Raw genomic sequence first — 16,699 nt, forward strand, 5'->3', positions numbered from 1 at the left:
TCCAGCGTTCCCAAATCCATCTCTACCTCACTTTCATTGGTTTTGCTGACAGTTAATCTCCTTGTGATCCAGTGTTGAACACTGGGAGTAAACCTAGATTTCCGTTCAATAAGCCAGAATTCAATTTTAGACAACCACCTACAACCCAGCATCACAGAAAATTTGAATTCTGATCCTATTGTATACGGAAATATTCACTTTAGGTCAGAAGATTCCAGAGACCCAACCTACTGCTTACATGCAAATGTATTTACATTTATTTACATTGACTCAGACAAACGTCTAAAATTACTTCAACTCTTTCTTCTTCCTCATTAGAAAACAAAAACTGTGGAGGCATTTACAAATGATTTTGGTCTCACTGGCAGTTAAAGCAATTGACATCAAAATGGTTTCAACTGTATGATACTAGTTGAAACAAAGCAAAGTGGCCTCTGAGTAGTATTTTAAGTTAGAAGTACATGTGATCTTTCAGAAGCCAAATATTTAGCAACATTAAAGTACTATTTTCATTTAAGATTATCAACAGTAGAAATTAATGCACACACAGAGAAATATTTTTATATTTAGGAATACAGCTGTTAATTTTCAAGTTATTTGGAAGGATGAAGTCATTATAAGGAAAGCATAAAACTTACCAAGTAAATAGTTTCAAAATTCAGTGTTTTTGGGAAAAAAAAATTATTATTATTTTTTAATTAAAAGGGAACCCATATAATTATTGTGGCCATTCTTGAAGTTATTAGGGGCTTGGATTAATTCTGAAGACTTGTATCCCAACTAAAATGGCTGACGTGTGAACATATGCAGAATGAAATGGCCATTTTTAGATACTTACATACTTATAAAATTATCAAATCTGCTTTAGGGAAATGGCATAGAGAATATATTTCTTCATGAAAGGATAAATGGCATGTTATTTTTCAAATTCATTTTCAAAAATAACTAAAAGACAAAAGGAATAATTCTATATATTAACATTCAATAATAACAAGGCAATATTAATCTTTGGTGACAGAAGACAGAATCATGGTTTCCAGGAGTTGGGGAACAGTGGGGTGTAGAGTTTGGGTGGGGGTCATGAGGAGGCTTCTGGGGTGTTAATAATTTTTCATATCTCAATTTGGCTGGGGTTACAGAGATACGCCTACATTATAAAAATTAACTGAGATATACACAGAATTTATATACCTTATGAATATATAGTTTTGATAGAAATTGTTCTTTAATGTTAAAGAAATTCGAGGGTAAATATATTAAATGAATAGGAATTAGACTGTTTAACTTTCAAACTGATATGAACGCAGAAAGATTCAGGTTTTCTTTGTACTTTTATCTGTGCTAGATTTTACCAGCTATCACACCGATGCTTGGTAATTACATTTGGCAATGACTGAACAAAAAAGTTCAATTATTTTTCTTTATTAAAATTATTGAGGTGACATTGGTTAATAAAACCAAAGGTTTCAAGTATACAATTCAATAATACGTCTATGTATATTGCATTTTGTGTTCACCACACAAAGTTAAATTTCCTTCTGCAACCAAATATTTGACAAGTTCAAATATTTTTAACTAAAAAAAGACAGAAGGCAGAAAACATGGAATTGCAATTTAATTCAGTTCTTTTACTTTATTCTATTTACATTTTAAAAGTTACTAAATAATTAAGACCCTGATAAATATTGATTGCGTGAAAGAAGAGATTGACAAAACCCAACTGATTTAACGGATAATTTATGCCTAATTAATCTGAATGAGCCTTGAGGGTTCTTTTTTAAATAGCATCTTGCAATCTGTGTTTAGAAGAATAGTAGTGCTGTAGAGTTGTTTTTTTGTTTTTTTGTTTTTTTTTTTTTAAGTATTTTGTATTTAATTAAATTTGGGAAATGTTGAGTGAGATAGAAATGCTTCTTTGCGGTTGAATTTCTGAATGCCTTTATATGTTAATAATTATTGTGAATCTCTACAAAAGGTTTTATGCTGTGTGGCCTTTTCCTAAGGCCACACCCCTCTCCCCCATGTCTGACCCCACACCTATTTACGCAGTGTTCCTTGGAACTCAGATTAACATAGTTTAAAGCAGAGCAGAGTTCTGAGAGCACTGCTCTGCAATTTCCGACTGTGCTAAGTACGCTTTTAAAGGCTCTGTGCACAGTGTAACCTCCTCTGATTTTGATGATTGTCTGAATAGGCATAAAACAAACCTGATCTATTAACAAGTGTTTGTTTAAAGACTTACTATCAAAAAATCAGCACTTGTTTGCTTATACACTGGCTGACTGCAATGAAAGCTGGAGAAATAGGAAAAAAAAAAGTTCTCACTCAAGGGGCTGACTCACTGTCTACTCGGGGAAGAAAAACATGAATAAACAACTGCGAGAATGTTTTTCAGTAGTCCAGAGCAGGAAGGCCTCCTGGACAGGGGCACTAGCAACAGGAGGAACACTCAGGCATGGCAGAAGGAGTACTGTCAAGTATCTGTATTTAAAAAATAAAGAGCCAGAATGAGCCATCCATCTGGGAGAGAAGAGGCCAAGTTATGAAAAAAGCAGAATTAGGTTCACTGGAAAAAATAATCTTATGGGAGGCTCTGAATATCATGCAAAAAATGTTAGAATCTCTTCTTTCAACATTCATTTTAAGATTTGTTTTAACACCTTAAGCCTGAGCAGCTCTTGAGTGCTGAATAAATTTAATTATTTCTTATTATTTATATTTAATTTATCCTGTCCATTTTAGGAATGTAATTTAGGTATCTCATGGTCCTGTCTAGATGGAATGTTACCAGGTACTGCTGCAACTTTAAATAAGTGACATGCCTTTTAACATAGTCCCCCGTTATTTACCATTAACAGAAGACATTTTATACAGACAACATCAATTTGTCCCACCTTCATCAAGTCAAGTAAAATGCTGTTTAAAATTCCAAGGTATCTTCTCTCCAATGACTGAGGATGGTTGACAGCTGGAAACTGTAAGAGCGAAATGACAGGAGTGTTAGCACGCGGAGAAGGTTACGTGTGTGCATAAGCTTGAGTTCTGGAGGAGGTAGCAGATGGATATTGTCCTGGTGCCAATCAAAGTCAAATTTACTTTATATGGATATTATTTTTGGTGTCTATGTATTTGAAGTATGGATTGATAGAACTGGGTATTAAATAACAGGAAAAGTCACAGGTGAAAGATGATACTTAAATCTCTAGCTAGACAATACTGAAGCATGTAAAACAAACCAAAACATAAAAATTTGAAACTGTATTTATATATTTTATACAGTGCTGTCTGCTTATATAGATAATTCCATTATAATACGGCTTATACAGAATTTGTCCACTTATACAATCCTTAAGTCTTTTTCACAATAACATATCATTTACTCCTGAAAATTAGAGAATTTTAAAAGAAAAGAGAAAAGGGCAGAGAGGATAGTACCTGAAAGTCCACAGAAGTAGAAATAGTAAATTCAGACACACATTCTATTATCACTTTTAATACACTGTTTTAATGATCTGTTTTCAATTCCTTCCTTTATGTAAGTTGAAACAGAAGGCAAACAGGCTCCTAAATTAACAAATGCACTTTTAAATAAAATGAGGGGAAGAGGTCAAGTTTATTTAGATACTCTGTCCTTCCCTCTGCCACTTCACATTTCACAATATCTAAGTGGATGGTGAAGTATCAGCCCAATGCCATGAACTCCCCTCCCAATGAGAGGGCTACTTTGCTTTTAATATCTATTTTTTTTACACCAACATAAGAGCATTTTAAAGTACTGAAATCCCTATACTGCTAAATAAGTGGATGGGAGGGCTAGTTATGTGGTAAAATTCAAACAAGGAATTTAAGGGAGTGATTATGACCTCAGACCACACTGCCAGGTATGGTGGGGGAGACAGAATCCGGGTAAGACCTAAACCTTGAACTCAAGCACTTCACAGTCAGGCTGGAAAAGCAATCAGTACTGAATTGCGCAGCCATAAATTCTACTTGAAGCTCAGAGAAAGGAGACCAAGGTGGTTTGTGGCTATAGAAGAAAGAATCCATAGATAATATTTGAACTAGGTTTTGAAAGATGAGAAAAATGTGAGAACCAATAAAAGTGGGACAGCACCTCCCAGACAGAGGCAGTAGAAGGACTACCACGAGCTTAACACAGACACACAAGCAATAACCTAAAACTGATTTCTGGGGAAAGTGATGCTATATGACGCATTTTAGCAATTATTCTTATTTCAAGATGAGGAAGGTGATAATTAGAAAGTTCAAATAACTAGTCCAAGGCAAGTCATACAATTAAAAAGCAGAACTAGTATTTGCCCCCAAATCTGTGGCCCAAAAGCTACACTCGTTCCAAACCTAGGCACCGCTCCTAAGAGGAACAGAGGTTTCTCCAGGTGTTGTCAGAGCATTAAATACCAGCCCAGAGAGAGAGCTACTTGTCATGCTGTGATAAAAGACTCTATCTATATTAAGACATTTTAATGAATATTTTGCTTATGAGGCCTATCTTAGGTTACCAGATACCCCTTCCTTTTTTTCCCCTTAGAAGTAACATTTCCTTGATAAGAAAATTAATGCTGAAAGTCAAAATGTATTAGAAATATTATGATAAAAAATGACTAAGCAAGCACCTAACTTAAAAAAATTAATTTATGTGCTTTTGAATGAAAGCTACCATTCTAATATTAGATAATTCAACAAATTACCAAAACTCTAGAATAGAAGTTTAAAGTATATCCCGATCAGTAGATTTTTTTTTCTCCCTTCCTTCATCTCTTTGGCCAGTGTCATACAATGAGAGTGGCCTCTTTACTGAGCACTTACTATGTGTCAGGCCCTGGTCTGGGCATCTGAGATGTAGCATTTAATCTTCACAACAACCCCATCAGGCAGAACATCTGTATCATCATTTTATATGCGAAGAAACAGAGACACAAGAAACTTGCCTAAGGTCGTTTTAGTAGTAAATATGGAGCCAGGTTCTGAACCCCAGCGGTCTAACTCCAGAATCTATGCCCTATACTATGGGACAGCAATTGTTCCTTTTTGAAAATAATGCACACCACTAGAGCAACATCTTGTTTATTTTTCTAATCTCTACGTAACTGAATCAAAATGCAAACGACACTGGATTGGTTGTTGGTGAGGCCATGTGTCACGGCAGTTATAGGTTACACGCCCTATGTGCTTAACTATGTGTCGCAGGCATTCTCAAGAAAAATGATAAAGAAAGACTTTTCATCAAAAGATGTTAAACCTCCAAAAAGATTAAGCTAATTTAGTTAAAACACCAGAAACACATTCAGACTAAAATGTAAAAATATTAAGGTCTATGAAAATCAAAGTGTCGGAAACAGCCGTTTCTCAGAAGGATATTTATAAGCAGTAGCATCGTGTGCTCTCTAGCATTTTACAGATAATACTGCACAGTGAGGTCTGTGATCAAACAGGACAAATGAGGAAAAGATAACCTTCATGTGGCCTGTCTAACCCAAAAGCTACTCATTCTTCAATATCCATTTCAAATTTCAAATCCTCCACAAATGGTTCTCTAGTGAATCCAGAGAAATATGATTTCTAACTTTCCAGAATGTTTCACACTCTCATGGTCTCAACCATGCTGAGGTGTATTAGACAACAGAGTAATGTAGTTAAGAATGTGGTACTTTATTATATACCATGCTTTATTATAAACCGTACTGTTTCTTAATCATTTCATGCTCAATTTTAACTCTTCAGCTAATCTGTAAGTTATTAAGTAGCCAGGTGCCATTACAGATCCGTTTACACTCACTCCAGCGAATCCAGCATAGAGTCTCTTTAACCAGGCAAAGAGCAAGGCAGCCAGCAGGCCAGGCTTGATGTTCTAGCAGTTAGTGTTAAAATCCTGAGGTCAGATACTCAATCATTTAATACCATTAAACCTAACGGGCGCTATTCTAGGTGTGCTGCAAATATAATGCTGAACATGATAGTTCATTTCCTCACGGAATTTGTTAGTCCAGTAAGGATACATATTTTGCAAACAGCTATTTAAAAGAGACTGCAGTGAGTGCTGCAAGAGAGATGACCCTAGAGCTATAGGAACACAGAAGGGGGAGCTATCAATTCCCTTGGAGGAGTCAAGAAGGACTTCTCGGAGGGAGGACATGTGACATGAGTCTGAGGGAGGGAAGAGAAAGAGCTGTCTAGGAAGTGGGGTGAGGGCTGGGAGCATTATAGGAATGAAAATACAGCACTATAGAAGCAACATGTCAAGGAAATGGTGAGAAGGTCCATGTGGCTGCAGAGTAGGGGGAAGGGATGGGACAAGAGAAGAGACAAGGTTGGGGGGCTCGGAGCAAGGGGCTCTTACTGCTACCCTAAAGAGTTTAAACTTAATCAGAGATCCTGTAGGGGCTTTAAACACAATGAAAATAGAATTAAATGTGCAGTTTGATGGAAGCACATACTTAAGTCAATGTGAAAAGACCGAAGTAAAGAGAGAAAGTTGGAAAGATCAGTTTGAGAGCAGTTGTCAAATAGTTCAGGTAAAAGGTGCTAAGAGTGAAAGCATTAGAGATGGAGAAAAGGGAAACATAGTCGAGCTTGAGTGAGAACAACACAGGCTGGTTCAAGTGCTCATTCGAATATTCACTGAGTCTCTAGTAGATGTGCTGGGCTCTGTGTTAGAGACTGGAAATACAGTGATAAAAGATATGGTTTCTGTCCTTGGGGAGCTTAAATTCTAGTGGCTGAGAATCAGGCAGTTAAAAATTAACAAGCAAACATATAAAGTAATTACATACTATGATCAGTATCAGTGCTTTGATGGAAAAAAGGGTGCAATGGAAGAACACAGGAAGGAGGCAGGAATGGTATGTTGGGGGGCAGAGAGGGGGCATTCTTGGAGCCGAGATTTCCAGAATGAGAAGGGGTCAGTGGTTAAGTCGCAAGTCCAAAATCCATGAAGTTGGAAAAACCCTGGAATGTTTATGAAAGTCACAGATATAGAAAGGCAAGTGTGATGAGAGTTTGGAGAGGGACGGGAATGGAGACAGGTATGAGCTGAGGTCAGTAAAACAGCAATTTGTGAATTATGATTAACTTTATTTCTGAACAGATTTTCCTTTCTACTAGACTGAGGGTGAATCCTATTGTCACATTTTCAGCCTCTAGTATGACAAATGCTCAACAACTGTTGAACTATTTGCACCCTAATTAATGATCGTAATTTGGCTAATTTTCACTTTAAAAAAAGAAAAATTAAAAGGAGACGAGAGAAACTGTCAAGGGTAACTCAGATTCAGAAGAGAGAGAAAGCTGGAAGGAGATGAGCCGGAAACTGTATGTACTTCGGTTCACTTGTTCCTTCCACATTCAGGAGCGGATACTGTGTTGGGTACTCATGTGAGGGAAGGGGAGTTCTTCAAAGTGAAATGAACTGAGGTCCAGAAAGAGGAAGAAACGAAGTGCTTTGCAAATGTCAAGAAAACATGGTTTGAGAATTATACATTTAAGAGTAAGAAAGGAAGTGGTGGTGAGCTTATTTTATAGTTCCCACAATGGCCACCAATTGGCACGTTGGCCCAAACAGGGGTAGATGGAAATAGCTTTTGGGGTAGATGGAAAAAACAGCCTGTTACTGGCCACTCCAATTAAGATACCTGTGCAAGCTGATTGTCTCTCATTTGGGGAAAGTTTATATTTTAAGATTTTTTTTAGTATATTCTCTGAAAACAAGTTTTGTACAAAATTAGCAAGTCTAGAAAAGGCTTCCCAAGACAACACGCTAGTTTGAAAAGAAGATTTGATGTTTCACATCAACAGACAAACAAGAAATAGCTGCTAGAACAGCACCTTTAAATCTGCAGAATGCAAATATTCGTAGTTTTCCTCAAATTACTACAAATATGTTTGCTCAATTAAGCAACAGCCATTTATACATCTTTATATCTTTTGGGGATGCTTTTTGGAGAAAGAAACAGTCTGAGACAACCAAAGTTTAGAATATAATAATGCATATACTAGAAATCACTGAAAAAAAATCGAAACTTTCAAATTAGGAAAAACATTAGCAGCTCCCACTTTCAAATCAGACCACTTTTTAAAATTCACAAATACTATATAAGATTCAAAAATAAAATATTATAATGGGGATTATGAACATTGTAATGGGAAAAGGAATAGCTTAGCATTCCATTGTGTAATGAACAAAGATTTAAATACTGCTGTAGTGATTCTATTTGGGGTTTTAGCAAAGCCTCTTACCCGGAGCCCATGGAAGCGAGGATTACTGTAGAAGAGCTTCATCTGCTCAGATGGAAGTGGTCCTAGCACCTTCTGAATAGTAAAAAGTTGGTCAATTTCGCTTTCTCCAGGAAATAAAGGCTGTCCGTCACTAAGCTCTCCAAGAATACAGCCCACTGACCACATATCTACAGACTTCCCATAGGGTGCTCTGAAAAGCAAAAGGAAAGATGATCTTGGCAACTGAAGAAGTAATTTCCAAATTATTTTGAACAGATTCATGATTTGTGTATTTAAGAAATTAAATACACAAATCATGTACACAATTAAGAAAGTACATTTGTGTATTTAAGAAATTAAAAAGTACCACGTGGAAAAAAGCGAGGATAAAAAAAGGAATTATGGATAGCCAAGTAAAAATTCAGAACATAAGTGAATAAATCTATGCTAATAAAACCAACAGTTTAATACCAATTTAGAAAACATACACTAAGTCGAAATCTATTCACATCCGAGTATATTTTGAACATGAATGGCTTAATAAACCTTAATAAAGTACGCACGTCTGATAATGCCTCACTTGGGGAATGAAATGCTCCCAAGAAATTCATTCTCTAGGAAATTATCCTTTAGCTCTCTAAATGTCAGAAGTTACATCTTGTCCATTTTTTGAGTTCAGTCTATTAAAATGTGCTACTGACTTATATTTCTTCTTAAACAACAAACACTGAATATTATTTAACCTCTGATTGCAGTCGCAATTTTTAATAACTAAGATTGTGCTATGCACTACTGTATTATTCACCTGAATCTATTTGTACCCTATATATGGGGATTTATGATAGCTATTCCCCTCAAAGCATTTTTTTTCCATTTACTTAGGGATTTAGCTCTCTTCTAGGATCTGAGTTTATTTACCAGAGGACTTTAGGATGTTACTGTTATTAAAAAATGGAGGCTATACACAAAAATCTAGGTATGGCCCTCAAAATATTATACATATATCTCAATATGTAATGCATTAACTCAAATTATATGTAGCAGATTAACAAACCATGTTTTCTTTAGTTTCAAACATAAATATTCCAAGCTTTAGGGAAAGCCAAAATAAAATATCTGAAAATGGGATAAAATTCTAGAATACCAGATAGTAGTAATATAAAACTTTTACCAAATTCTTAAAATTAAAGCACTGCTAACAGTATACGGAGTAGTTTTCTAGGACAATAAATCACTGAACAATAAGTCAATATTTTATTTATCTCATTTCCTTCCCACAAAAACCTAAGAACCATATTAGGAAACATCAAGTAGATTTTTTTTGAGGAAGCTTGTTGGGGAGGGAAAGATACTAATCTTTCTTGAATACCTATACGAGAGAAAAAACTTGTGCTAGATGAAAAAAACCTAAGAAATATCTCCACATACCCACTACACATTATTTTTCTTCTGTCAACTGATTTGAATAATTTACACAGCTGGAACTATTTTGAATATCAAAGTCTTGAGAATGTACAAAAATGTAAATTCTTAATGTTAACCAAATATCAATTGATATCAATGGGATTTTTATACAAATAATAATAAGGTTCTTCGAGTAGCACTTGCAATTATTAATTAGCAATATTCAATTTAGATCAAAATTAGTTGGAGTCCCCTCTACTTTTGGTAGCTCCCACATATAACCACAGTTTTCTGATAGTTATCAGTAGGCAGCAAATCCTCTCTGAACTTTTATAATAAGGCTGTCCCCACAATTATCTCACTGGGGCCATTTTATAGACAAAACCATATACTGAGTCCTTCTACCATACTTGAATGCTCAGTTCGGGTTCTATGAATGATCTAATTTATACTAATTTCTTCCTTGGCAAACACTGTCCAGGAAATTTACAATCCCTCCCAAAAGAAAATGCACTATGCATCCCAGTGAGTCCAGAGAGAGGTACACCCAGAAAGAGAAACATAGACAAAAACAAACTCTGTGGACATCCCCATTCTTAACGTGGGTGATTATTAACAAAGACGGTGGCAATAATCGCCCCATTTCTGCACATCTGCCACTTTGTAATGTGACTTTGCCACTCCTCTCATCAAGAGTTGGAGTTTATCTCTCTATCCCTTGAATCAGGGCTTGGCCATATAATGTGCTTTGGCCAATGACACAAAAGCCACGCAAACAGAAGAATGAAAACCACTTATGCTGCAAGAAGTTTTCTGTTATCACACAAAGAAACTTGGACTAGCCAAGAGGAGGATGAGTCCCCACGGAACAGAGATGGTCTGTCCCAACTGAGGCCCCGTAAATCAACTAGCTTCCAGATGACCCACAGACTATAGCTACGTGAGCAACTCCAGCTGAGACGAGCAGAACCATCCAGCTGAACTCAAATCGCTGACTCCCCTAAATCACTGGCAGCCAGAATCATAAGCAAATAAAATGGTGTTTGTTTTATGCCATTAAGTTTTTGGATGGTTTGTTACACTGGACTAGGTAACAGGTAGCTGGCATTTAACGGAAGTTCTTATCTTCCATAGATGACCCCAGAGCTAATGATTAGGATCAGCAGATATATACATGTCATTCTACTGGGGGAAAGTAACTCACCCAAGTAAGAGTTCTGGGGACCGATACCACCTGGTGGCCACATATTCCGTATAATTAGCATTATTGCCTTCTGACAGATTCCGAGCAAAACCTGAAAGACAGCAAAGCCGAAAGGTGTAACTTTGAAAAAGAAATAATAATTTCACGATGGCAAAATATTTCAGGGCTAGCAATATTTTAAAGGAACATAAAAAGAACATGACTGGTATTGATGGGCTGCTTATTAACAGTTTCTTTGTTATTTTAAAAAGTAAGGTCACTGTTCATATGTCAATTAAAATATGTATTCACTAAAAAACCAGTCTACCCTATGCTAAAGAAATCCATGTTTTTGAAATCATCACCAGCTTTTGTAAGCATTCAGAGCATATTTCTACTTCCATTATCTATCTATCTATCTATCTATCTATCTATCTATCTATCTATCTATCTATCTATTTTTTAGGCGAGGCAACCCTTGGTTGACCTCACAGATTGCAAAGATCTTGTCAGCTTACAATCCTTATTTTTTATTTTTTACACCTACAGCACCTGGTCTTCCTAGGTGGTCTCCTATCCAAGTACTAACCAGGCCCGACCCTGCTTAGCTTCCGAGATCAGATGGGATTGGGCTTGTTCAGGGTGGCAGAGCCTTAAATACAGAGCATATTTTTAAATTAGTTCTCACAATAAATGCTAATCTTAGGAACAAAATGAAGTCCCACAAGAGCCAGAAGTCAAAGCTAAACTAATGTTATCATAAACAGTCATCATATTCTGTTACGTGGAACTTAGCTGATCAGTTCAAGCCATTACATAAACAACTAACGGTTGGCAATGATGGCAAAAAAGCAGGCCAAAATTATTTTCATCTCCTAATGTGACTGAGAAGTGGATTAGAGAAATTTTATAGACTCCATTACTATTTTCCCCAAAAACCCTATCAAAAGGTTTCAGGGTCACAAAATAAACCAGCAGGTAAGTTAATTACCCATGTAACTCACCAAAAGCAATATGGATTCATTGTGAATAGTTATAGAGAACCAGAATGATTAAAACTAGGGGTAAAAATTGAGGTGTATGTCAGGTTTGAAAAGTGGAAAATAGTGTTTCTTAAAATGGAACAGTAAAAAAACAAAAACAATCGCAGCAAAAAACAAAACCCTAACTTCAGTTCATCAATACTTCTTTGTAAGACACATTTTGAAGAAATGTTTGTTTTGAATGGGGTTCTTCACGCTAAACAAAGGAGCTACAGACTCTGGGAGTGAAAGTAATTAGGAAGTCGTCACTGGGATGCCCAAGGCACAGAACGCTGCATGGTGCTGCCACGCGGAACTTCCTGACCATTTAAAATGGTCTTTTTAAATGATGCTAGAGCAGGAATACTCTTTTCCTATTATTAACCATTCTACAGGCATCTTTTATATTTCTAACTTGCTTTACAAATTTCAGTAACTTTGGCGCTTAAGCAGATCATCGACTCATAGTTTACAGATGCATATGAGGTAAAGGGTCTAAGAGGTGCATGAAGTCTCAGTACTTGGTGGTAATCATGTGACGGATAGGAAGTCGAGAACAGCTATCACTCCTGAAAACCATATGCTTAGGAAATGCTAAAAAATGCCAAGATCAAAATCTTTTAAATACAGCATTCATTATTTTCTTTTTATTCACCTAAGTACTTCTTAAGATTTTTAGTAGATATAGCAGGACTCTTTGCAATATTTATCATAAAGTATGAAGAAAATTAAGGGCTGTAAAAGTTTTCCTCAAGCAAGAAGGTCTGTAATATTCAAATTCTTTGAAAACATTGAGTGAAAACAGCTACACACGCTTCTAATTGCTATACTGGACAGAATCAGTCATTCTAAAGTGAATTCTTGGAATGCTTCCATTTCTTACTTGTGCCCCATCTCTTAAGTACTAATCTAACTTTTGTATATGAAAAGAGATGTATTCCCATCTACATGTGGACGTTTACATCGTATTTGTGATTATATTTGAATATCTGGAAAAATATCATTTAAAAAAAGTCGTTATTTTTCAGCATATGGATTAGACAAAAGCATAGTTTAAAAAAGTGACTCATGATTTAAAAACCCTATAGTTTTAAAACTATACTGAACATTTAAATTTAAATGTTTAATAGTGCTTAATAGAGTTTTATATATGGGAAACAATACACGATTTTCTCCTAGAACAGAATACAACTCAAAAACTTCCTTACACATTCAACCAGGAGCTGGAATATTATACATCACTTACTAATCTCATTCATGGAACATTTATTTAAAGAGAATGGAATTGTTCTAAAATATCTTTTGACCTTATAGATATATACATAACTTTTGCATATACACCATACACACGTGTATATTTATTACATAGGCATATTTTTAGTGTTTATGATTATGCCTGAAACAATTTCTATAAACATTTAAAATATTACAAAAAAATTTTTTTTTATCCTACTCAAACCAGAAGGTCACATATTTCCTAGAAATTATTTTTCCAGAGTCATTAAGTGCCGGGCTTATGAATATATGCACGTGTATGTATATATTTCCTTTGAATTCTCATTAAATACTGCATGATGAATTTTTAAAAATAGTAGACAATATAGAAAATATACAAAATAGATTATGTAGAGAAAAGAGAGTACTCTTCCAGCAATCAACTTTGCAACATATGACGCAATAGAATGTCCCTGTGCTACTTTAAGTCAAAACATAAAAAATACTTTTAATATGCCTTTAAAAGCTACCTAAATTAATTCTGTACAGTCGTCCCCCCTTTATGACAGGGGCTATGTTTCAAGATCACTCCAGCAAATGCCAGAAACAGAAGACAGTACTGAACCCTATATGCTGTGTTACACATACACACCTTTTCACTTAAAAGCATTTTATGGCTTCTCTGCACATAGGGCCATTATTAAGTAAAATACGGGTTACTTGAACCCAAGCGCTAGGATAACTTGAAGTCAATCTGATTAACTGAGACAGATACTAAGTGATTCACACCCCGGGTGGGACAGAGCAGGAAGGCGTGAGATTTCATCATACAATTTAAAACTCATAAATTGTTTATTTCTGGAATTTTCCATTTAATATTTTGGACCCCAGCTGACCGTGGCTAACTGAAACCTCAGAAAGTGAAACTGCGGATAACGGAGGACTACTATACTTAGAGGGCTAAATTTCTTTTTAACTTACCAAAGTCGCACAGTTTCAGAACATCATTGTGGCTGATTAAGAGATTTTCTGGCTTTATATCTAGAATATCAAGATTAAAAAAAACAATTATTAAAAAATGCCCCACGTACTGCTGATTGACACCATTAGATCGCTATAATAGTACCTAACTAGAAATATCCAGTTATTTGAATGGAAACCTGTGGCAGCAAAAGCAGAGTAACACATTCTATGCTGGTACATAAAAGTTTTGATTAATTTCTTTTTGAGAAACATGCAGGCCACAATTTCAAAAACATTTTTTTCTCTTTAAATCTTAAAGGCATTAATTGCATCTGAGAGGAATATAAGAATGATTAAACCTAGGCCATCACATTTCAAGGAACTATTTTTACTTTATAAAATACTAATAACACAAATTTCTGAAGATAGACTATAAAATGCTCACACCTATACAAGATACCTTAAAAACACATATGAGAGGAAGTAGATAGCATTATATTTACTGGAGACAAAATACATAAAAGATACATTTTTCTGTAATGGTTTTCTATATAATTTCTGTATTTACATATTTCTAACTTGTGTGGTTCACAATTACGAATGTCTAATGCTGAAGCTATAATTGAATGACTCAAAATAAAATTTCTCATTTTTTCCATGGGTCTTTTGATGATGTGGTGGGAGTTGAGGAATGCAAACATGCAGAAAATGCAATTTAATTCCCCTCTTGGGAAGCATCTCACAATTCTATTTTTAGAGTACCAGTCATCTATATCATATGGTAGAGGTGAAAATGGAGAAAGAAAAGCAGGACTGTAGATTTCATTATCATGGATTCCATTGCTAATAATCACAGTATTACCATGGAAATGCAGCTAAATCAGTTTCTTGCAAATATCCTCGAGCTGTAATATAGACTGTTATTTTACCCTAGATACTAGATAGGCAGCTGACTTAGAGATCTATCCATGACACCCTTGAGAAGGTATCTGCTAGGAAAGTCAAATGCAACAGAAACACAAGCTGTCTCTTTCTAGAAATATTAGGAGTTGGCATTCTTCACAAGACCTTTAAGCTATTCTTAAAGTAAGACTATTTTTAAAGTGGTATCCTTGTGTGTCTGTATAGATCGATTAAAATGTAATATTCATTTACTTGATAATTCAGATAAGTGGATATAGCAAGATTTTCTGATAAACACTTTTTAGCTTTATTATTGTATTAATTTGTGTCCCATTACTGTAAAACTCTAGAATGCAAGAGAGATTATCAGAAGATAAATGGTGTAGAGTTAAAGATGGTACTGGAAAGTAATTTCCCTTTTATTACTATGAACTACCCACCTCACGGCAATAAAGGACAAAATAAAAGTTTATGGAAGTATAATCATGGCCTTTATGCCAGGTTGATCATGCCTGTAACCTGCAACACTGGGCACTTTTCTGTAATAGCTGGGGGAAAATCAGGAGGTGAAGATACAGACTGGGGATGGGAATGAGCAGTGACTGTCAATGGTGGGGGTCAGTGACCGAGGGGCCATCTCTAAAGCCGGATTCTGGGTTTGTTTCACGTTACCTGGTCTACCTATAGGACGAAAAGGCAAGGGAGAGGGTCTCCCCCTGCCCCCAAGTAAGCTTTAAAGTTGCATTTGCTGAGTTCTTTGCATCACTGTATAGTTCTACAGCTGAGAGTGGATATGGTTATACAAACACAGAGATCTCACCATAATATCCAAATAAACTTGCTGTCCACCCTTTTGGTGATGCAAAAGGAGCCTTGGAAGGCAAACGATGTCTCATATCCCATATTTTGAAACTATATTTAATTAAATGGAATGTCAGTGCCTATGAAAATATTCTTATTGACAGTATTATGTGAAATAGTTTGTTAACTTTATGTTTAATATTTTCCAGTTCAAAAATTCCATACTTACCTCTATGAACAATGTCATTCTTATGGCACCAGTGAATAGCTTTGATTAGCTGATAGATGTAACTTTTTACTTTTTCAGGTGGAACTCCATTTGGCATTTCTTCCAGCAATTCAAGCATATTCTAAAAATTAAATAGGGAGCCATTAATCTCCAAAATTAGGTAGGCCCATAAATCACATATTAACAACTTAAAAAAGCATCTTGGATAATAATTCATCCCATACACAGTCCGCATTTTTTAAATTTTTTGCTTTCCATCTATAACCTTTTTAAAGCTAAAGCAGGATGTTCTATTAAATCAAGGTTCTCTTTTAAGAGAAATTCCATTTTTACTGCTCCCCAGTGCTGTCCCAAATAATAACCCTGTGTACTTTTCACTCTCCCTAAAACCTTTCAGGCATCATTTTAGCAGTTTTCAAAGGAAAAGCAATACAAAGTAGAGATAAGACTCTATAATGTATAAAGGAGGGGGGAAACAGTGGTTTTTAGCACAGTGCATTGTACATCTTTAATATAATTCTGCAATAAAATCAAGCCTTGAAAGTACTCCTGGGAGACCTGAGAAATACTTCTAAAAGAAATGATCCTTAAGATTAGCAGTGATCAACACAATCAGTACAAAAATGAAAACAAGCTAAAAAATACCATTGAAATAAAAATTTACAAGACTCCAAACAAATCAATATTCAAAAATCTTAGAGATCATTCTAAAATTCATTCAAATTTTTTCAAGTAGAAACTTGACTT

At 35.4% G+C, this 16,699-nt stretch overlaps 1 protein-coding gene and 1 pseudogene across 8 annotated transcripts in view; both read right to left on the reverse strand.

Annotated features, from left to right (window-relative positions):
• The window catches only part of CDKL5 (cyclin dependent kinase like 5), a 146,647-nt gene that overhangs the window by 28,836 nt on the left and 101,112 nt on the right, over window positions 1-16,699 (reverse strand). For all 8 annotated transcript variants that reach the window (XM_039852327.1, XM_039852324.1, XM_039852322.1 and 5 more), the window contains 5 exons: window positions 15,953-16,073; window positions 14,038-14,097; window positions 10,841-10,931; window positions 8,254-8,443; window positions 2,895-2,975 (listed from right to left, as the gene is read on the reverse strand). In XM_039852327.1, the coding sequence (XP_039708261.1) occupies window positions 2,895-2,975; window positions 8,254-8,443; window positions 10,841-10,931; window positions 14,038-14,097; window positions 15,953-16,073 (543 nt within the window). The remainder of the gene's footprint in view (window positions 1-2,894; window positions 2,976-8,253; window positions 8,444-10,840; window positions 10,932-14,037; window positions 14,098-15,952; window positions 16,074-16,699) is intronic.
• Window positions 11,360-11,478, reverse strand: LOC120594379 (uncharacterized; annotated as a pseudogene).

This window comes from Pteropus medius, unplaced genomic scaffold (genome assembly GCF_902729225.1).
Source record: "Pteropus medius unplaced genomic scaffold, Ma_sr-lr_union100, whole genome shotgun sequence".
Taxonomy (NCBI): domain Eukaryota; kingdom Metazoa; phylum Chordata; class Mammalia; order Chiroptera; family Pteropodidae; genus Pteropus; species Pteropus medius.